At 60.8% G+C, this 20,948-nt stretch overlaps 1 protein-coding gene across 1 annotated transcript; it reads right to left on the bottom strand.

The window, feature by feature from the left end:
- Nucleotides 1–9,172: 9,172 nt before the first annotated feature.
- On the bottom strand, nucleotides 9,173–20,948 carry EPHX2 (epoxide hydrolase 2). Its single transcript, XM_063330770.1, has 19 exons — nucleotides 20,778–20,948; nucleotides 19,289–19,373; nucleotides 19,016–19,175; nucleotides 17,744–17,934; nucleotides 17,498–17,620; nucleotides 17,125–17,199; nucleotides 16,701–16,796; nucleotides 16,298–16,376; nucleotides 16,036–16,070; nucleotides 15,905–15,931; nucleotides 13,649–13,734; nucleotides 13,336–13,447; nucleotides 12,960–13,034; nucleotides 10,973–11,018; nucleotides 10,775–10,877; nucleotides 10,486–10,555; nucleotides 10,322–10,402; nucleotides 9,937–9,995; nucleotides 9,173–9,830 (listed from the first exon to the last, which is right to left on the bottom strand). Exons 1-19 carry the CDS (start codon nucleotides 20,876–20,878, stop codon nucleotides 9,746–9,748), a joined length of 1,689 nt encoding a protein of 562 aa, XP_063186840.1. The 5' UTR covers nucleotides 20,879–20,948; the 3' UTR covers nucleotides 9,173–9,745.

Below are 20,948 nucleotides of genomic sequence, written 5' to 3'. Positions count from 1 at the left end.
TGTGAATTTATTCGTGGCATTTTTGGTGGGATGGGAAATGCTCTGGCGCGCCGTGGGGTCTCTCCTGCAGGGAATCCGGGCAGCAGGGAATCCCCTCCCTTGGCGGGGGACACATCCAGGGAAGGGAAGGATTCAACCCCACCACCCCCCGCCCCGGGATTATCCCTGGGGATGGGGAGACCCGTCGTCAGCTGGTGTGAATGATGGGAGCGCGATGGCGGCCGACGCTTCGGTTGGGTTTGGCGTGCTGGTGGCGTGTGGGGGTTCGCTTGGGCTGGGGGCACAGGACACGGCCGGGGTTCCCGCCGTGCCGGGGGGACATGGGGTATCGGCTGCCGTGGCCTGGTTGAGGGTCTCCGGAGCGGCCAAAATGGGAATGGGAGCTGGGAAAGGCCACGCTCCGCACCCTCACTGGCACCTCTGGAGCTGCTGGCCTTCGGCTGGAACTGCCGGCCTGGCAGCCGCTGTCACCTGCACCGGGAACGGCCAATGTTCTCCCAAATTCCAGTGCGTTACCAAATTGCACTCCTTTCCCAAATTCCAATGCACTCCCAAATTCCAATGAGTTCCAAAACTGCAATGCATTCCCAGATTGCAACGCACTCCCAAATTCCAATGCACTCCCAGATTGCAGTGCGTTCCCAAATGCCAATGCGCTCCCAAATCCCAATGGGCTTCCAAATTCCAGTGCACTCCCAATTGTGGTGAGTTCCAAAATTGCAATGCATTCCCAAATTGTCATGTGTTCCCAAATCGCAATGCGCTCCCAACTTCAATGATTTCCCAAATTGCAGTGCGCTCCCCAATTGCAAAATGTTCCCAAATTCTAATGCGTTCCCAAATTCCAGTGCCTTCCCAATTGCAATGCACTCCCAAATTGCAGCACGTTCCCAAATTGCAGTATGTTCCCACTTTGCAGTGCATTCTCAAATTGCAATGCATTCCCAAATTTCCACATGTTCCCAAATTCCAATTTGTTCCCAAATTCCAGTGCTTTCCCAAATTGCAACGCACTCCCAGATTGCAGAGTTCCAAAATTGCAGTGCTTTCCCAAATTGCAATATGTTCCCAAATTCCAATGCGTTCCCAAGTTCCAGTGCATTCCCAAATTGCAGTGCACTCCCACATTGCAATGCACTCCCAAATTCCAGTGCATTCCCAGATTGCAATGCACTCCGAGATTGCAATGAGTTGCAAAATTGCAGCGCATTCCTAAATTGCAATGCTTTCCCAAATTCCAATGCATTCCTAATTGCAGTGCGCTCCCAAATTGCAATGAGTTCCAAAATTGCAGCACATTCCCAAATTGCAATACGTTCCCACTTTGCAGTGCATTCTTAAATTGCAATGCATTCCCAAATTTCCACGTGTTCCCAAATTCCAGTGCATTCCCAGATTGCAATGCACTCCCAGATTGCAATGAGTTGCAATATTGCAGTGCTTTCCCAAATTGCAATATGTTCCCAAATTCCAATGCATTCCCAAGTTCCAGTGCATTCCCAAATTGCAGTGCACTCCCACATTGCAATGCACTCCCAAATTCCAATGCACTCCCAAATTCCAACGCATTCCCAAATTCCAATGCATTCCCAGATTGCAATGCACTCCCAGATTGCAACGGGTTGCAATATTGCAGTGCATTCCTAAATTGCAATGCTTTCCCAAATTCCAATGCATTCCCGAATTCCAGTGCCTTCCCAATTGCAATGCGCTCCCAAATTGCAATATGTTCCCACCTTGCAGTGCATTCTCAAATTGCAATGCACTCCCAAATTTCCACCTGTTGCCAAATTCCTATGCATTCCCAAATCCCAATGCTTTCCCAAATTCCGATGCTTTCCCAAATTGCAATGCACTCCCGGATTGCGATGAGTTCCAGAACTGCAGCGCGTTCCCAAATTGCAATATGTTCCCAAATTGCGAGACATTCCCAAACTGCAATACGTTCCCACTTTGCAGCACGTTCCCAAATCCCAATTCTCTCCCCAATCCCAACGCATTCCCAATTTGCGGTGCCTTCCCGAAACCCAGCACCCTGCCTTGTGTCCGCCCCGGAGGGGTGAGTGCCCGTGCGGGAGCGTGGCCATGGGATTTGCCCTAAAATGCCCCAAAATGTGGCTGGATCTGCCCGCCCCCCCCCGCCCATCGCTCTCCTCCCCGAGCTGCTGCCTCCCCTGCAGTGGGGAAACTGAGGCAGGAGAGCTGTCATAGAACCACAGAATGTGTGGGGTTGGAAGGGACCTCCAAAGACCATCTCGTCCAACCCCCTGTAGCGAGCAGGGACATCTTCAACCAGACCAGGTTGCTCAGAGCCTCATCCAGCCTGGCCTTGGATGTCTCCAGGGATGGGGCCTCCACCGCCTCTCTGGGCAACCTGGGCCAGTGTCTCACCACCCTTGGTGGAAAAAACTTCTTCCTAATGTCTGATCTAACCCTGCCCTGCTCTAGTTTAAACCCTTCCCCCTCGTCCCATGGCTCCCCTCCCTGCTCCAGAGTCCCTCCCCAGCTTTCCTGGAGCCCCTTGAGGGACTGGCAGGGGCTGGAAGGTCTCCGCGGAGCCTTCTCTTCTCCAGGCTGAACCCCCCCAGCTCTCTCAGCCTGTCCTCCCAGCAGAGGGGCTCCAGCCCTCCCAGCATCTCCGGGGCCTCCTCTGGCCCTGCTCCAACAGCTCCGTGTCTCCCCTGTGCCGAGGGCTCCAGAGCTGGACGCAGGACTCCAGGTGGGGTCTCCCCTGAGCAGAGGGGCAGAATCCCCTCCCCGGATCTGCTGGCCGCGCTTCTTTTGATGCAGCCCAGGATGCCATTGGCCTTCTGGGCTGCAAGCTCACATTGCCGTCTCATGCCCAGCTTTTCATCCACCAGGACCCCCACGTCCTTTTCCACAGGGCTGCTGTCGTGCCATCCCCCAGCCTGTATTGATAACGAGGGTTGTCCCAACCCAAGTGTAGGACCTTGCACTTGGCCTTGTTGAACTTCATCAGGTTTGCTCGGGCCCACCCCTCCAGCTCGTCCAGGTCCCTCTGGATGACGTCCCGTCCCTCTGGTACATGGGCCGCACCACCCAGCTTAGTGTCGTCGGCAAACTTGCTGAGGTTGCACTTGATCCCACTCTCCATGTCATTGACGAAGATGTTGAATAGCACCGGTCCCAGCACGGATCCCTGAGGGACACCACTTGTCACCCCTCTCCAGCTGGACATGGAGCCATTGACCACCACCCTCTGGATGCAGCCATTCAGCCAGTTCCTTATGACCCAACAGTCCACCCATCATGTCCGTATCTCTCCAACTTAGAGAGAAGGATGTTGTGGGGGACCGTGTCAAAGGCCTTGCAGAAGTCCAGGTAGATGATATCCGTAGATGGGATCTGTATCTCCCCTTGCCACTGGTGCAGTCACTCTGTTGTAGAAGGCCACCAGGTTGGTCAGGCAGGACTTGCCCCTGGTGAAGCCACGCTGGCTGTCTCGAATCACCCCCCTGTCCTCCATGTGCCTTAGCACAGCTTCTAGGAGGACCTTTGCCGAACCTCTTTGGGTACCTGGGCCCGGCAGAAGCCAGGTGGGGTCGGGCTTTTCGCCTTCTTTCTTCTGCATTTAAAAATAAACCAGCAGAAATTTCATTATGGGCAGCGTTTGTTCTTCGCTCCAGGGAACGGGCGTCCGGAGGAGGGGAGGAGCAGAGCAGAGCTGGACCCTGTGTGGGAGCAGGGAGATGTTGTCCCCAAATCCTCTCCCAAGTCCCGTCACGTCCTCCCTGCGGGTCAGCATCCCTGCTGCCAGCACCCATGGGTGCCAGGCAGCCTTCGGAGGGAGAAAAGCGTAGGAAAATGGCACTTTTCCAAGGTTTTTTTAGGTTGAGGGGACAAGCAGAGGGGACAGGAGTGCCACCAGGATGGGTTTGGGTCCCTGGGCGGGGTTGACGCGGTGATTTGAGCCGTGCAAAGACACGCTGGTGACAGAGGGACCTTCGCCCTTGGCACCCAGCAAACGGGGCATTTGGGTCCCAGTGGGGTTGAAATATTAACCCAGCATCCCCGGGGAAAGCCGGAGCCGTCCCAGAGTCCAGGGATGGGCTGGGTTGAAGTTTAACCGGGTGCCATCAAGGACAGTGGGTGCAGGGGACCGCGGCCGCGTGCTGTCCTGCCCCCCGGACTGCAACCCCGTGGGGCGAAGGGGGCCCTGCCCCATGGTGGGACAGCTGGGGACTGTTGTGGGGTCCTCCGCAGCCCCCCAGTGTGGCCCTGCCAGGCTCTGCCTGCACCCTGCACCCCATCCAGAAGACATTTCCCATCGGAGACTCATCGCAGCCATCACAGAGACCTCGGTGGGGTCAGAGGGATGGGAGGAACCTTGGAGGTGACTGTCCCCCCGCCCCAGATTGTAGAATCATAGGCTCAGAATGGTGTGGGTGGGAAGGGACCTTAAAGATCATCTTGTTCCAACCCCCTGCCCTGGGCAGGGACACCTCCCACCAGCCCAGGTTGCTCCAAGCCCCGGCCAACCTGGCCTTGAACCCCTCCAGGGATGGGGCAGCCACAGCTTCTCTGGGCAACCTGGGCCAGGGGCTCACCCCCCTCACACCAAACAATTTCTTCCCAATATCTCATCCAAATCTCCCCTCTTCCAGTGTAAAACCCTTCCCCCTCGTCCCATGGCTCCCCTCCCTGCTCCAGAGTCCCTCCCCAGCTTTCCTGGAGCCCCTTGAGGGACTGGCAGGGGCTGGAAGGTCTCCGCGGAGCCTTCTCTTCTCCAGGCTGAACCCCCCCAGCTCTCTCAGCCTGTCCTCCCAGCAGAGGGGCTCCAGCCCTCCCAGCATCTCCGGGGCCTCCTCTGGCCCCGCTCCAAGAGGTCCAGGGCCCTGAACAGGCTGGAGAGATGGACCTGTGTGATCCTCATGAAGTTCAACAAGGCTGGCACTGCACCAGTCCCACCACAGATGCTGGGACCCACTTGGGTGGGGAGGGGGGCTGGAAGAGGGGAGATTTGGATGAGATATTGGGAAGAAATCCTTTGGTGTGAGGGGGGTGAGCCCCTGGCCCAGGTTGCCCAGAGAAGCTGTGGCTGCCCCATCCCTGGAGGGATTCAAGGCCAGGTTGGCCGGGGCTTGGAGCAACCTGGGCTGGTGGGAGGTGTCCCTGCCCAGGGCAGGGGGTGGCACTGGGTGGCCTTTAAGGTCCCTTCCCACCCAAACCATTCTGTGATTCGATGATCTTGCTGAAGTGTTATAAAACGCGGCGGAGGATAAATACCGGGGAATGAAGCTTTAGTTCCTGCGCGCGGGGCTGGGCAGGGGGTGAGTTTTCCAGGGAAGGGGGGCGGTGGGGGGCTGCTGCCTGCCCTGGGCGATGGGAGACGTGTCCCGGGGACGGCGTGTGCCAGCCGCTGCTCGCTGACCTTTGGAGGTGTCGGCAGCCACCTCTCCATCGCTGCCGGCACCCGCGAGCGCAGAGCAAGGAGCCGGGGGGGACACCCATCACACCAGCCGGGGCCAGAATTGGAGATCTGGGGGTTCTGCCCCCCTTTTAACCCCACCTTGAGCTGTGCAAACCCTCATGGCCGGGTCCCAGACACGTCAGGTGCTGCCACTGTAACCCACCCGCTCAGAGGGGCTGAGTCTCCGCTCCCCTGGGGACACACCAGGAATTTTCCTCTTGACGTCCTTATTTTTCCCTTGTTCTCAAAGGGGAGCAGTGTTTGGATTTGGGGAATTGCAAGCATCTCTCAAAAAATAACCCCAGCCTTTTGCGTGCTGCCCTGGGAGCTGCCCCTCACCCCGCGGCTTTCGGGGCATTATTTTCTTCTTTTTCGTCTTCTGGGATCTTTGAAACCCACCCGGAGGTTTTCCAGACATTTTCTTCCTCCTTTTCACACTGGAGAGCCGAGAGAGGAGCAGGATAGGGCCACTGTGTGCTGCGCAGACGGAGACCACGTCCACCCTCAGGGCTGTTTTTGCTGGTAGGAGCTCCCCGGCTCCGCAGCATCCCGAGGGATGCGGTTCCCCTCTCTCCGCCGCGCAGGAGACCACCAGGAGCAGCTTCGAGCTGCGAAAAGAAATAGCCCAGAGGACCCTGGTCTGCATCCAGATTGATTTCTTTATTTATTTCTTCATTTCAGACGCCATCCATCGCGCCGGGGCCCGGCCCTGCGGGTGCTGTTAAGCGGCGGCAGCCGGTGCCATCGCTCATGTTTATGGCTGGAGGATTTCTCCGGGGAATAAATCCTCCCAGACAGGGAGCGAGGCCCCGGAGAAGACCCCCCCATCTCTTCTGATGGCGTTTGCATTGCTCTGGCCGTGTCAGCGTCGGAGCCCAGGTCTGCTCTGGGTCGGTTGGTTTCTGTGTCCCCGCTCTGCAGGCGGGGGGGTGTCTCCAGCCCCACCGGTCGCCCTGGGCCGATTCCGTCCCACCCCGGCTGCGTGGGTGTCACAGCTCGCTGAAGGCTCCGAGGATGCGTGCACCCGAGGGGACCCGCATCCCGGGGATGGAGGATGCACGCACCCAAGGGTCCGAGGCCGTGCGTGCCTGGGGGTGTCAAGCACGTGTGCACCCGCGGAGCCAAGGACACGTCACCCTAGGGACCAAGGATGTGTGCACCCCAGGGGCAGAGGATGCGTGCCCCCAGGGGAGTGAGGATATGTACACCCTGGGGACTGGAGATGCATGCCCCCAGGGGACCAAGGATGTGTGCACCCCAGGGACTGGGGATGCATTTACTTGGGGACCAAAGACACATGCACCTGGGGATCAAGCATGCGGGCACCCGAGGAGCCAAGGACACGTGCACCCTGGGGACAGAGGATTCCTGCACTGGGGGACTAAGGATGTGTGCACTCCAGGGACTGGGGACACGTGGAGCTGGGGGACCAAGGACACGTGCACCCCGTGGACTGGGGACACACGCACCCAGGGGACTGAGGATACCTGAACCCTGGAGGCTGAGGATGGATGCCCCCAGGGGACCAAGGACGTGTGCACCCTGGGGACAAAGGATGCATGCTCCCAAGGGACTGAGGACACATGTACCCTGGGGACCGGGGATGCATGCACCCAGGGGACCGAGGACAGTTACACCCCAGGGACTGGGGACACACGCGCCCAGGGGACTGAGGACACCTGAACCCTGGAGACTGAGGATGGATGCACCCAGGGGACCAAGGATGTGTGCACCCCGGGGACAGAGGATGCATGCAGCCAGGGGACCGAGGACACTGCACCCTGGGGACTGGGGATGCATGCACTTGGGGACCAAAGACACATGCACCTGGGGGTCAAGCATGTCTGCACCCAAGGAGCCAAGGACAATTGCACCCTGGGGACTGGCAACATGTGCACCCAGGGGACTGGGGATGCATGCACCAGGTGATGGAGGGCACGTGCACCCAGGGGACCAAGGATGTGCGCACCTCGGACACAGAGGATGCATGCAGCCAGGGGACGGAGGACACTGCACCCTGGGGACTGGGGACGCATACACCTGGGGGGCAAGCAGGTCTGCACCCACGGAGCCGAGGACACGTGTGCCCCAGGGACAGAGGATGCATGCACTGGGGGACCAAGGACATGTGCGCGCTGGGGACTGGGGATGCGTGCACCCAGGGGACCAAGGACACGTGCTCCTCAGGGGCGGATGATGTACACACCCTGGGGACTGGGATGGACAACGGGGGATCGACGACACGTGCACACTGGGGCTGGAGGAGGCATGCACCAGGGACTGAGGACACCTGAGCCCTGGGGACCGGGGATGTGTGCACCCAGGGGACCACGGACACGCGCACCCCAGGGACAGAGGATGCATGTACTTGAGAGACCAAGGACACGTGCACCCAGGGGGACCAAGCACATGGGCGTCTGAGGAGCCGAGGACACGCGCACACGGGGTATGAGGATGTGTGCAGCCATGGGACCAAGGACACACGCACCCAGGGAACTGGGGATGCAAGAGGGGGCACTGGGCTGGCGTGGGGTGGGAATCGGGGGGAAGTGGGAGCCATGTCCTGCTGTGGGGGGTTATATGGTGGGCAAGGAGGGAAGGGGACTTGTCTCTGCATAGAACCGTAGAATGGTTTGGGTGGGAAGGGACCTTAAAGCCCACCCAGTGCCACCCCCTGCCCTGGGCAGGGACACCTCCCACCAGCCCAGGTTGCTCCAAGCCCCGGCCAACCTGGCCTTGAACCCCTCCAGGGATGGGGCAGCCACAGCTTCTCTGGGCAACCTGGGCCAGGGGCTCACCCCCCTCACACCAAAGAATTTCTTCCTCAGATCCAGTCTAAACCTCCCCTCTTCCAGCCCCGCTCCCCGCCCGAGCCGGTCCCAGCCTCCGCAGGGGACTGGTGCAGGGCCGGGCACCGCCGCAGCCTTGCAGCCCCCCCAGAGCCCGGTGGAAGCCCCCAGATGAGGTCCCCCTCCAGGAGCTGGGTCGCGGGGCGGGCTGGCAGGAGGCTGCAAACCCCCCTCGCCCCCCCCCAAATCCAGCTGCTGGTGCCACGGGAGAGGCTGTTTTGGCAGCATCCGCCTGGTTTTCCGGGCAGGGCTCCAGGGCGGGTGCTTGGCCGCAGGTCCCGGCTGCCAGGCGACGACGCTCTTGGATTTTTCATTTCATCGGCAGACTCCAATGGCAGCTCCCAAACCCGCTCCCGAGGCTGCCAGCAAACCCGGGGAGCGGGGCAGGGGGGCAACAGCCAGGGTTATGGATAACTCTGGGGTAGAGGGAGCGGCTTTAAAGCCCTCGATGCCCACCCAAAGGCTGGGGTTTTTTTCCCCTCTTTCCCCACCCTGCCAAATCCACCCATCTACTTTTTCATGGATGAATCCGGATGCAAAACATTCCCGGGGCTGGGAAAGCGCCGGCAGGAGGGATGCAGACAGACAAACCGCAAAGCCCCAGCTGAAAATAGTTGAGGGCTGGGGAGAATTTGTGTCTCTGTGTGTGTGTGTGGGGCGGGAGGGGGGGGGGAAATACCAAGCGTGTTTGCCCAAATCCTTACGCCATCCTGGACGGCTGTTTCTGACGGCTGCTGGGGCCAGGAGAAGGGCCGGGAGCCCACGGGGGGGGAAGGTGGCTGCAGGCAAGGCCTGAGCCCTGGCACCACGGGGATGGGCCACGGGGAGGAGGGGAAGAGGCAGCGAAACGCTGCTGTGTCCTACGAACCTGCGTCCCGAGGAGCAGCGGGAGAGCCGGGGCGCTCGGGTCACTGTTGTGCTTTATTTCTCGACGTTAACGAGGAGATCAGGCGGTATCGGTTATTATTAGGGCATTAAAACCCTCCCCACCAAAACCAACCACGCGGTGCAAGCGGCCGCCATCCAGGGCATCCCTGCCTCCGGCCAAACCCCCCGGCATAGGGGGTGGGGGTGATGCGGCAGCCCCACGGCACGAGGATGGGATGGGTCCAGCCCCAAACCATCTCCCAGCACCCCGGGACACCCCCCCCCCCCCAGCCCCGAGAGCTCACCGGGACCCTTTGAGCCGCACAAAGCGGGGGCGATGCTCTGCGCCACCCTCCTCCTGGCCCCGGCTCGTCCATCGCTGCCACCCAAACCGCCCCCCCACTCCCACCCCCCCCCGAAAAATACAAATCGAGCCCTAAAGGCAAAAATCAAACCCTAAAGGCAAAAATCAAGGCTTAAAGGCAAAAATCGAGCCCTAAAGGTAAAAATCAAGCCTTAAAGGTAGAAATCAAACCCTAAAGGTAAAAAAATCAGCCTGGGGAGGGGGGAAGGCACGAGGCAGGGCCGGGGGCTTCGCTCACAGCCTGGAGATCTTGGGCAGGGGGGTGTCGGGGGGGAGCCCCTCCAGCCACTCCAGCAGGATCCTGTTGAGCGCCGCCGGCCTGGGGGAACGGCACAGAGTTGGGGTGGGATCTGGTGTGTGTGTGTGTCCCCCCGGCACCCCCGGAGAAGGGGGAGCCCGGCTCCGAGGGAGGGAGGCGGCGGTACCTCTCCATCTGCGTCCAGTGCCCGCACTCCTCCAAGTGCTCCCGGCGCAGCCGCGGGATCTACGGAGGGATGCCGGAGAGGGGTTGGTTTGTGCCACGCTGGGCATCAGCATTCCCCCCCAGACCCCCCCCCCCCCCGCTTCCCCCGGGATGCCTAAACCCCCAGCTCTTTATTTTGGCAAGGGCAAAGCCCCCTCCCTGCCCCGCACCAGCCTGTCCCCCCTTTATCAAGCGATGTCCCCACATCTGGACCAAATCCATCCCATCGCGGCATGACGGATCTGCCCCAGGGCTTTCCCGTGGTGGGATCTTATGGAGCTGGGATGGATTCGGGTGCACACTGGTCCCAGGTGGGGCTGGGGTGGGATGGACCCAGGCCGGCTCACCCACTCCTCCATGCCCTTGCTCATGCTGGGATGCAGCACCGCGTCCTTCCCGGCCGTCACCATCAGCGCTGGCACCATGATCTGTTCAGGGGACACGGGTGACAAGGCGGGGAAGGCGGCGACGGGGCTGCGGATGCTCCCCGCGGGGCAGGATCAGTCCCCACCTTCCTGTCCTTGGCAGAGAGCGCCCAGCGCCAGTTGGGTCGCATGTTGCGGTACCAGTTCAAGGGGCCACTGGGAGAGAGGGGAACGGGGGCGGAGATGCCGGGATTCAGCTCCTGCCGACACCACGGCGGGGACCGGGAAGAGCCTGCAAGGGGAAAGCAGCCCCCCCCGCCCCCACCAGCCTCGCCCCTTCTTGGGGTTATAAAGCAAGGCCAAGGTGGGTTTGGGGGTCCCCCTTCTGCAGGGGGGTCCCCCACAGCCTGCCCCCCCGCAGGCTCCTGCCCCTACCTGAAGCCGGATTTCTCGAAGCGCTGGATGTAGTACTGCAGCTCGGGGCCGGGCAGGATCTGGCTGGCGGGGGGGTTTTCTGGGAAGCCCACCAGCAGCCCCCCTGCAAGAAGAGGCGCGGCACTGCTGCCATGTCCCCCCCGCGGCATCCCCACCCCGCGGCATCCCCAGCCCACGGCGGGGTCTCCCCCCCCTCACCTCGCTCCCGGACCCCGTGGAAGTTGAGCGCGAAGGGCAGGCGGTCCTGCGGAAAGAGGGGAGTGAGGGCAGGCAGGGGGTGGCACCACGCCTGGCAGGGGAACCCATCCCTGGGGGGGGGTCCCCGTGGCTGCCAGGGAGACTTGGGGCTCCAGGGCCCTCATCATCAGGAGCCAGCACTGAGCATCGCCACATCCCGAGGGATGCAGGAACAGACCATGCAGCCCTGGGACACAGAGCCAGGAGCAGGCATGGAGCATCACCGCATCCCAAGGGATGCAGGAACCAACAATGCAGGCCCAGGATGCAGAGCTGGGAGCAAGCACCGAGCATTGCTGCATCCCGAGGGACACGGGAACCGACCATGCAGCCCTCAGCCACAGAGCTGGGAGCTGGCACGGAGCACTGCTGCATCCCAAGGGATGCAGGAACTGACCACAAAGGCCCGGGATGCAGAGCTGGGAGCCAGCATTGAGCATTGCTGCATCCCGAGGGATGCAGGAACTGACCACCCAGCCCTGGGACACAGAGCTGGGAGCTGGTAGGGAGCATCGCTGCATCCTAAGGGATGCAGGAACTAACTGCACAGCCCCAGGATGTGGAGCCAGCAGCAGGCACTGAGCACCACTGCATCCCAAGGGATGCAGGAACCAACAACGTGGAGCCAGGAGCAGGCACAGAGCACCACTGTACCCCGATGGATGCAGGAACCAATCGCACAGCTCCGAGACACAGAGCTGGGAGCAGCACAGAGCATCGCTGCATCCCAAGGGATGCAGGAACCAACCATGCAGCCCTGGGATGCAGAGCTGGGCACAGGCACGGAGCATCACTGCATCCCAAGGGATGTAGGAACCAACCACGCAGCCCTGGGATGCAGAGCTGGGCACAGGCACGGAGCATCGCTGCATCCCAAGGGATGCAGGAACTGACCGCACAGCCCCGGGATGCAAAGCTGGGAGCAGGCACCAAGGATCGCTGCATCCCGAGGGATGCAGGAAGCAAGCATGCAACCCTGAGGCACAGAGCCAGGAGCAGGCGCAGAGCATCACTGCATCCCAAGGGATACAGGAACCAACAACATTATCCCAGACTGTGGAGGCAGGTGCAGGCACGGAGCATCGCTGCATCCCAAGGGATGCAGGAACTGAGCGTACAGCCCTGGGACACAGAGCTGGGAGCAGCACAGAGCATCGCTGCATCCCAAGGGATGCCGGAACCGATTGCACAGCTCTGAGACACAGCGCTGGGAGAAGGCACGGAGCATCACTGCATCCCAAGGGATGCAGGAACTGACTGCACAGCCCCGGGCTGCGAGGCCGGGAGCACCGGCGGGGCTTGGCAGGAGGATGCTGCCGGCGAGGCACAGCCTCCCGCGTGCTCCCGGGGCGCTGTTATTTTAAACTGCAAAGGTTTTTCACCCTGAAGCGAGACATTAACATTTGCAGGGGTTAAGGACGCCAGTGGCGCGGGCGCTGCGAGGGCAGGGGGAGAGCAGGAGCCTCCGCTGGGCCACGCCGAGACTTCCACCCCACAAACCTGCTGTTCCCTGGGCTGGGATGTCCCCCCCTGGGTGGGCTGTCCCCCACGAGGCAGCACAGCTTTCTAGAGGTCTTCTCAATCCCTACCCAGGGTCAGCTTTGAGTCCTAGAGAGCTGCGGGCCCTGTGGAGCTGCCCACAAGGATGCGTTCACTCTGGTCCCTACTGATGGCTGACTGAATGCAGACTTTTTGCCGCGGACGGGCAGCAAAAGGACGGCAGACACGGGGTGGAGCGTGCTGGGGGGTCACTGCGGGCCACTGCGAAGCCACCCCTGAAGCTTGTGGCTCCTGGCATGGACAAGGTGGAAGGGGAGAGGAGAACTGGAGGTGCTTGGCAGAGCCTCAACAAGGCCAGCAGGGCTCGGAGAGGACATCAGGCCGGGTTGGCCGTGGGGTGTGAAGACTTCTGCTCCCCCTCCAGGTCCACCCTCAGCCCCACACCTACCTCCCGGCGCGTGGAGCGGATCAGGACCTTCAGGGTGCGGCCGATGTCCTTCTCGAGCTCCGCTTCTGCGACGCCCTGCGCGGGCGGGAGGAAGGACCGCGGGTGATGCCAACCCTCCCGAGGGACCCAACCCACCCCGGGGACGGATCCTGCCACCCACCGGGGCCCGGCTGGAGCCTGGGGATGTTTTTTTTGCAGAGTTCAGCATGGGAAGAAGGTCTGCCAGGGGGACCACGACCCATGTGCAGGTGGGGCGACAGTGAGAGCCCCACAGCGTGGCACCCGACATGGGCATGTCGCTGTACCTGGGGGGGGGGGGGGGGGTTAAGCCCCAAAAGAGGGGTTGGAGGATAAAAATTTGTGGTCCCGGACTCACCGGCTCCTGGAAGTAGAACTGGTAATCGAAGGTGGGGTAGGATTTCATCTTCTCCACGATGTCCACGCTGGGGTCGGCGGGTCGGTACGGGGTGTTCAGCGAGGCCACGGCTCTGGGCCATCATGGCGGGGGGGACACACAGTCAGCATCGCACCCGGATTTGGGGTGCCCAGCGTCAGCCGGGGCTTTGCTGCAGGGGCCGTGGAGTCGGGGGGGGGGCAGGGAATTGGGAGGGCAGGATCCAGGGTGACCGGAGGGACCTGGGGAGGGGGGGGGAGGAAAGGACCGGTCCCCCCATGGGGCACGGACCCACCTCACCCTCTCGGGGTAGAAGAGAGCCATGTTCCAGACCACGGCACCGCCCCAGTCGTGGCCGACCAGCACCGTCTGCGGGATGCCCTGCGGGGGGGGGGATGCGGGGGGGGGAACCGTCAGTGCACCCCCACGGCTGCACCCCGGGGAGCACCTCGAAACGCTCCCCAAAAGCAGCGCCCAGGAGCATCCCGCAGGCGAGAGAGAGGAGGTTTGCCTTCCTCCAAAGCAACAGAGGTCAGAGAACACCAATATTTTCTTTTGTTTTCCTTTTTTTTTTCTCTTTTTTTTTCCCCCCCACCAAGGAACAAGCTACCTGACACACATGCACCCCCCACCCCCCCCACCCCCCCCCCCCCGGAGCAATTTGCTCCGACTTAATTAAACATTTCAAGTAGCCGGGCCCTCCAGAGGGAAGAGGTTTGATTATTATCCGCCAAAAACACGTCTGGAGGATGCTCGTCCCCTGGGGACAGCCGTACGGATGTGTCCCCCCCCGCCGCTGCCATCGCATGGGGTGACGGCACGGGGAACGTCTCGGTATAAATAAATACATATATAGAAAATATAAATATAAATAACAGCAAATAAATCCCCAGCCCCTCTGGGAAGGGGCTGGCAGCATCCCCCAGGGCCGGCTGCATCCTGCCCGGAGCTGAGCTGTTCCCCCCCCGCCCCGGCTTCCATTCCTTTTTCCTGACCCCTCTGGGCACCTCCCAAGAAATCCAATTAAAACCCGCGCTCCTGACGATGTAGCAGCCGGTTCGTAATTAGCTGATATTTAGAAATGTAATTAAAATTCCCTGCCGGCGGACGCAGCTCGGGGCTGGCTGCGTGCTGGAGAGCCCTGCTCGCTGCCATCCCACGGCGCGACACAGGGAGTCCGAGACTCCCCCAAGGGGGGGCAGAGGGTCTGGGGAGGGGTCCCAGCAGCTCCCACCTCCGATGTGGGGCTGAAGGGGTCCCCCCCGTGCCGCTGGGATCCATCCCAGCATCCCTGGCCATCTCTGTGATGGCTCCTGGGCCGCCCTGCATCTCCTGCATCCCAGGTACGGGCTCAAACAACCCTCAAAGTCATATATTCTCCCCAAAATCCCCCGGGGTTGTCCCAGGGGGGGTGAGAAGGAGCATCCCCCCCCGGGGGGCAGAGGAGCAGGATGGGCCCCGATGGTAGCGGAGGAGCAGGGAAAACCCAAATTCCCCTCCGTACGGGACGCCAGGACCTCACACCCTCATCTCCCGAGCTCACCCCGAGGTGAAGCGGGTGCCGACCCTCTTCCCAGGCTGCCCATCAACGGGCACCTTTTATCCATTTTCCTTATGGTTTTTAATCCAGCGTGAAGGCAATTCCCTCCCCCTGCCCCTCCTCAAAAGAAAAAAAAAAAAAAAAACCCACGGTGATTTAAATTCCGTGACAAATCGGCGACACCCAGCTTGGTCCCCTCCCAAAAACCCATCCCTGCTCCCACCTTGGCACAAACCCACCACCGCTCCTCGCACGAGGAGCCTTTGCAAAACCTCAAGGGCTTTTTTTCCACTTCCCCCCCCCCGCCCCCACCTCGTTTCTGGAGTTATTCTTTTTTTAGCACTCTGCCTGGCGAAGGACTCGCTCCCTCGGAAGCCATTTCGCAAGGAAAAAGCCCTGCAGAGGTTGGCATTTGCGGGCTGCGCTCTTCCCCTCCGCTTCGTCTCTTCTACAAGGCACAAAAAACCAAGCCCATCCCCTCGCCGGGACGGGAATTAAACCCGGAGCCTCCAAACCCAACGGATCGGATGCCGAGGTGACACCGGCTTCGAGCCGTGCCCGAGGGACAGCGTCAGTCCCCGGCCGCCCCAGCCACCCGGGAGCTGCTACGTTGGGATTTAAGGGGATGCAGCCCAGCAACCTTCTCCGTGAGCATCTCACCGCCTTCCCAAAACCCACACCAGGCACCAGCAGCCCATCTCCCCGTCCTCAGCAAGGACAGCAGGTCCAGGAGAAGGTGACGCGGAGCCGGAGGCCCTCCCAAGGATGGGTTCTCCCCACCGGCAATGGGTTGTACGAACATCCCCACCCCTAAAATCCCACCCACGGGGAACACAAAGATGGGGCTTGGTGCTACCCCAAGGGTTTTGGACCAAAGTCACCGAGAAGCTCAGATGTCCCAACATGGGACAAAGCCACCGGGGAGCCCAGTGACTGGGAAGGCAGAGGCGAAGGGAAACGCGCACCCAAACCTTGCCAAGATGGAGGGACCCATCATGGGGGGCTCCTCACCAGTTTGTCCAGGAAAACCACCAGGTCCTGGGGGAAGGGAGGAGAGAAAAGGTCAGATCCTGCCCGGGGCCATGTCCTACCAGCCCACACCACCCTCCACCCCGCGCTCATCCTGCCCCGCAGCTCCTCACCTTGCAGATCTGCTCCTGGGAATATTCTTCTATGTCTGCACGGGGGACAGAACCGCCATCATTTTAACATCCGCACGTTTCCAAGGATGGATTTATTCCGCACCCTTCCGAGCTGCTGGGGCTGCGGGAGGAGCCGGACAGCTTCCAACCCCCCCAGGAGAAGACCCCGCCACCCATCTCCCTCCTGGGTCTTGGCCTTGGGACCAGCAGCTCCAGCCCCATATGCCCCCGTCCCCCCTTCACCCCAGCGAGCCCAGTTCACCTGGTGGGGCCGTGGACTCCCCGTAGCCCTTCATCTCCAGAGCGATCACCCTGAAGCCGGCATCAGCCAGAGCTGGGATCTAGGAGGGAAAGCAGCGGCCTCCAAAGGATGCGGAGACCCCCGGACCCCACTCCTCCCTGGTGCCAGCACCCATCCTGCATCTGCCACCCCAGCGTGCCCAGAGATGTCCCCAGGAGATGTCCCCAGGAGGGCAGATGGGGGTTGGTGAGGCTGGAGGGTGGGGAACACTCCTGGGCTTTGTCCCGCGTCCCTCAAGGCTCAAGGCAAGGTGGTGGGACAGCCCCGGGACCCCCCAGGAGTGGTGGCCATGGAACCCTCCACCGCGCTCCAGCATCCCACCGCCAGCCCCATGGTCCACCCTCCTCCCCGTCTCCTCCATCACCTGGTAGCGCCAGGAGAGCCAGGACTCGGGGAAGCCGTGGCAGAGGCAGACAACGGGGCCATGTCCCATCTCCACAAAGTGCAGCTGGACGCCAGGCTGGAAAGGACGGAGAGTCCTCAATGGCTGCGGGTGGCAGGGCTTCACCCCTCAACCCTCCACCCTCTGCTGGCCACCAGGCGTGGGAGCCCACCACCCCCTCCAGCCCAGCATCCCAGAGCCACACAAGCACGTTTTAGCCCCTGGGGTGGATGGAGAAGACCTCAATGATGGTCTCAGCACCCCCGATGCAGGAAGGTGGACAACCCAACAATCCACCCCTTGGCTGGCACATCCTTCCACGGGGCTCAAACACCCTCCCCAGGATGCCTGGGCCACCCCCAAGCCAGGGGACACCTTGTCACCGAGGCAGTCCCCTCCACCCTACCCGGATGGGCACGTATCCGTGGGTCACGTTGGATGGATCAACCGCAGTTGGCAGCGGCTCTTCTTGGGTAAGAAGCTGCGGGGTGAGGAGCACGGGGTGAGCACCTGAGCAAGCCTGGGGCTCCATGGGATGTCCCCACCACCCTGTTGCTGGTGGGACATCCATGCGTTTGAGATGGACAGGGCTCAGCAGGTCCAGGGGGTGAGGTTATTGGGGGGTGGGCAGGGTTTGCAGGAGATCCAAAGCTACCTACAAGTCCTGCGCCACCATCGCATCACGGCAAGACCCAGAAGCCCCAAGCCCATCCCTCCCATCTCTCCAAGGATCCCCAGGAAAGCAGAGGACAGAGAGGACACAGATTATTTCTACATGCCTGGACACCTGAGAGCTCCTCCAGCTCCTTCAGGACGGTTTCGGTGTCCCTGACGAGGATGGTGGCCATGCCCATCTCCCGGGCCGGCTTCAAATTCTCCCCAATGTCGTCCAGGAGGATGACCTGGAGACACACCAGCGAGAACCAGGCTCAGTACCCTGGGAAAGGGCAGCTGCTGGGTTTGGCCAAGGACTTTGGGTGCTTGGAGGGACTCTCTGTGCCCCATTTTTGGGGTGGTGGCCGTACCTCCTGCGGCTTCGCCTGCAGCGCATCCAGGGCGTAGGTGTAGATCTCGGGGTCCGGCTTCTGCGCTCTGAGCCGGCAGGACTCGATCACCAGGTCGAAGTGGCGGCGCAGCAGGTTCATCAGCGTGGCCGTGAAGAGCCGCCCGGCGCTGTCGTCCACCCAGTTGTTGGTGAGGACACCGGTCTTAAACCCTAAGGAAAGGCAGAGTGAGGAGCGCTGGTTTTCCCACTCCTGCTCTCCAGAGATCATTTGATTTCACCTCTTTCCTCCCCAGCTACATTTTTTGGACCGTCCCAACCTAAAATCTCTCCTTTGGAAGGCTCTGTCTGGACCAGGACACCCCGGCAGGAGATAAAAGGATGCTCAGTAGGAGCTCATGCCCAATCTGCAGTTCCAGGAAAGCAAGGGTCGACCCCCCCAGCGCAGGCGGGATGGGAGCCGGAGCTTGGGCACACCGAGGTGCTGAGGACTGAGGTGATGGTCCACCCACGACATGGGGCAAAGGGCTACAGCATCCTGCTGATTGCTGATGGATGATGGATGTGGTAGCAGGGCTCAGAATATCTAATTAGAGATGTTGGGAGACGCTTTGATGATAATGAGGGATCGACCAGGACCCCGTGGTGGGACCGACCAGGTAATCCCATGGCCGGACCAACCAGGACCCCTCGGTTGGACCAACTAAGGAACCTCATGCTGGGACTGACCAAAGAACCCCGTGATGGGACCAACCAGGGAACCCAATGGTGGGACCGACCAGGACACCATGGTTGGAGTGACCAAGGAACCCCATGGTGGGACTGTCCAGGAGCCCATGGCTGGACCGACCATGGGCTCCGTGGTTGGACTGACCAGGGAACCCCATGGTGGGACTGACCAGGACCCCATGGTGGGACCAACCAGGGAACCTCACAGCTGGATCAACCAGGACCCCAGAGTTGGACCAACTAAGGACCCCTGTGGTGGGATCAATCAGGGAACCTCATGGTGGGACTGAGCAGGACCCCGTGGTGGGACCGACTGGAACCCCGTGGTAGGGCTGACCAGAGAACCCTGTGGTGGGACTGACCAGGACCCCATGGTTGGACCGACCAAGGAACCTCATGATGGGACTGACCAGGAGCCCATAGTTGGACCGACCAAGGAACCCTGTGGTTGGACCGACGAGGAACCCATGGTGGGACTGACCAAGGAACCTCATGGCACCTGCTCAGGAGGTGAGCAGCACCCTTACCCCAGCACCCCTTGCCCAAAAGCCCCCCCGGCACCCACCATTCCTCCGCAGCACCCTCGCTGCCTGCAGAAGGGGGGCATTGACCGTCCCCTTGGCCGCCATCTCCTCAAAGGCTCGGGAGACAGAGAAGGTGGCGGGCAGGACAATGCCGGAGGCGGAGGCGTGTTGCCTGCAGCCCTCTTCCATCTCCGAAAAAAGCTGGAAAACACCCAGGCGGTCATTTAATCGACTCCAAAACCAAAGCAATAAATCCTGGAGCTGCTCTTCCCGAGCCCCCGGTGATGCTCCACAGCTGGTACCCAAGGGATCACCTGGGACAAGGTGATCTGTCCCCTCATCGCTCTGGAATAAGGACTGTCGGAGCCGCCGGCCAACAAGACCTTCTGCAAGAAATTCCTGCCAGGAAAAGAAGGAGGGATCAGCCAGGGGGGAGCCCAATACCGGGGATGGGACCCCAACACCAGGGAAGTGGGCTCTGGGGAGGGGGATGCTCCATGCCAAGGATACGGAGCTCCATCCTCCATCATCACCCAGGACCGGGAGCATCGCTTCGTTACGGGAGATCGTTGCCCATTAATTTCCGCTGGCAGCTCAATTACTTCACCCCGCAGATAAGACGAGCGGGGAGTTTTGCCAGGAACACACACACACAAAAAAAAAAATTCTAAAAAAAATTTATAAAATATAACACAAAGAGCAAGGTATTTTGTAAGCCGTAGCTCAAGGAAAATAATTTGCCCCTATCACAAGAACACAAAAGGCCTTCTCGGGCGGCAATAAAACAAGATTACAGCCGCTGGCTTCAGGACAAAGCTCTCCTCCGAGTCGATAAAAACGCAGCTCGGTTAAAAATAAAGCGGCTTTACCTGTTCCAGCAGAATTGCTGTCGCCTTTTTTTTTTTTTTTTTTTTTTAATAACATAAAGCGAAGCAAAAAAATGTTTGATGGCCTGATAATCTGGGAATTTATTGCTCCATCTGCTCCGCGGCCTCCAGCATTTAGCTATTTAATATTTTATTCCTGTTTTAAACTCTCTGCTTGTTGGCTTTTGGGTTTTTTTTTTTTTATTTTAACACCCACGCGCTGCCGGGAAATCCCAGCGTTGGGCGACGCGGACGGACAGAACCTGTTCGGCTCCTCTTCGAGAGCTTTTTGGGATTAGTAATTCCCAAATACCCCGTGTTAAATGGGGCAAAGGGCTCGCTGGGACTCGGCAGGCTGGCTGGGACCTGCACGGCGGGAGGCTCCAATGCTTTGGGTTTCGCCAGCTCCGCCTCATGCACTGAGTTGTGTCCAGTCTCAGCACTGGGGCTGGGATGGGTTTAATTAATTATCCTGCTTAATTAATTACGAGTTGCTGTTCTTACTGCTTCTGCCAACGTCCCCTGTGGTGATCCTGCCTCTTTGGGCGTTACTTTTAACGGCTGGCCTGCACCCCACATCCAGGACAGGACCCCCCCCTTCACCCCCCAGCTTGCACCCCCCATCCAGGACACGACCCCCTGCCAGCCTGCACCCCACAACCAGGCCGGAGGTCACCAGCCTGCACCCCACACACACACAGGGACCCCAACTTGCACCCCACGTCCAGGACAGGGGGGTCCCCTGCCCGCACCCCACACCCAACCCCGTCCTGTTATGGTGGCCCCAGTCGCGAACACCCCGCGCGGGCGGCGGCCGCACACACACAATTGTCGGCTCGTTTCTACGTGTCTCCGGCCGAGCGGCGACTCGCCGAGCTGAGGGAGGACGAGTGCAGCCGGGCCGGGCCGGGCCGGGCCGGGCCGGGCCGGGCCGTACCTGGGCAGAGCGCAGTCTCGCTCGCAGGAGCCCAGGAAGTGCTGCAGGCCGGGCCCGAAGAGCACGCCGCCAAGGTCGAACAACACGGCCCGCCGCGCCATGGCCGCCCCACCGCCGCCAGCGCCCGAACTCGAACCCGCGGCCCCACCGCCCGCAGCGCTGCGGCCCCTC

Source organism: Chroicocephalus ridibundus, chromosome 3, assembly GCF_963924245.1.
Source record: "Chroicocephalus ridibundus chromosome 3, bChrRid1.1, whole genome shotgun sequence".
In the NCBI taxonomy this organism is placed as follows: Eukaryota; Metazoa; Chordata; class Aves; order Charadriiformes; family Laridae; genus Chroicocephalus; species Chroicocephalus ridibundus.
The sequence above is the reverse complement of the archived record's forward strand: the minus strand, read 5'-3'. Positions and strand labels throughout refer to the sequence as shown.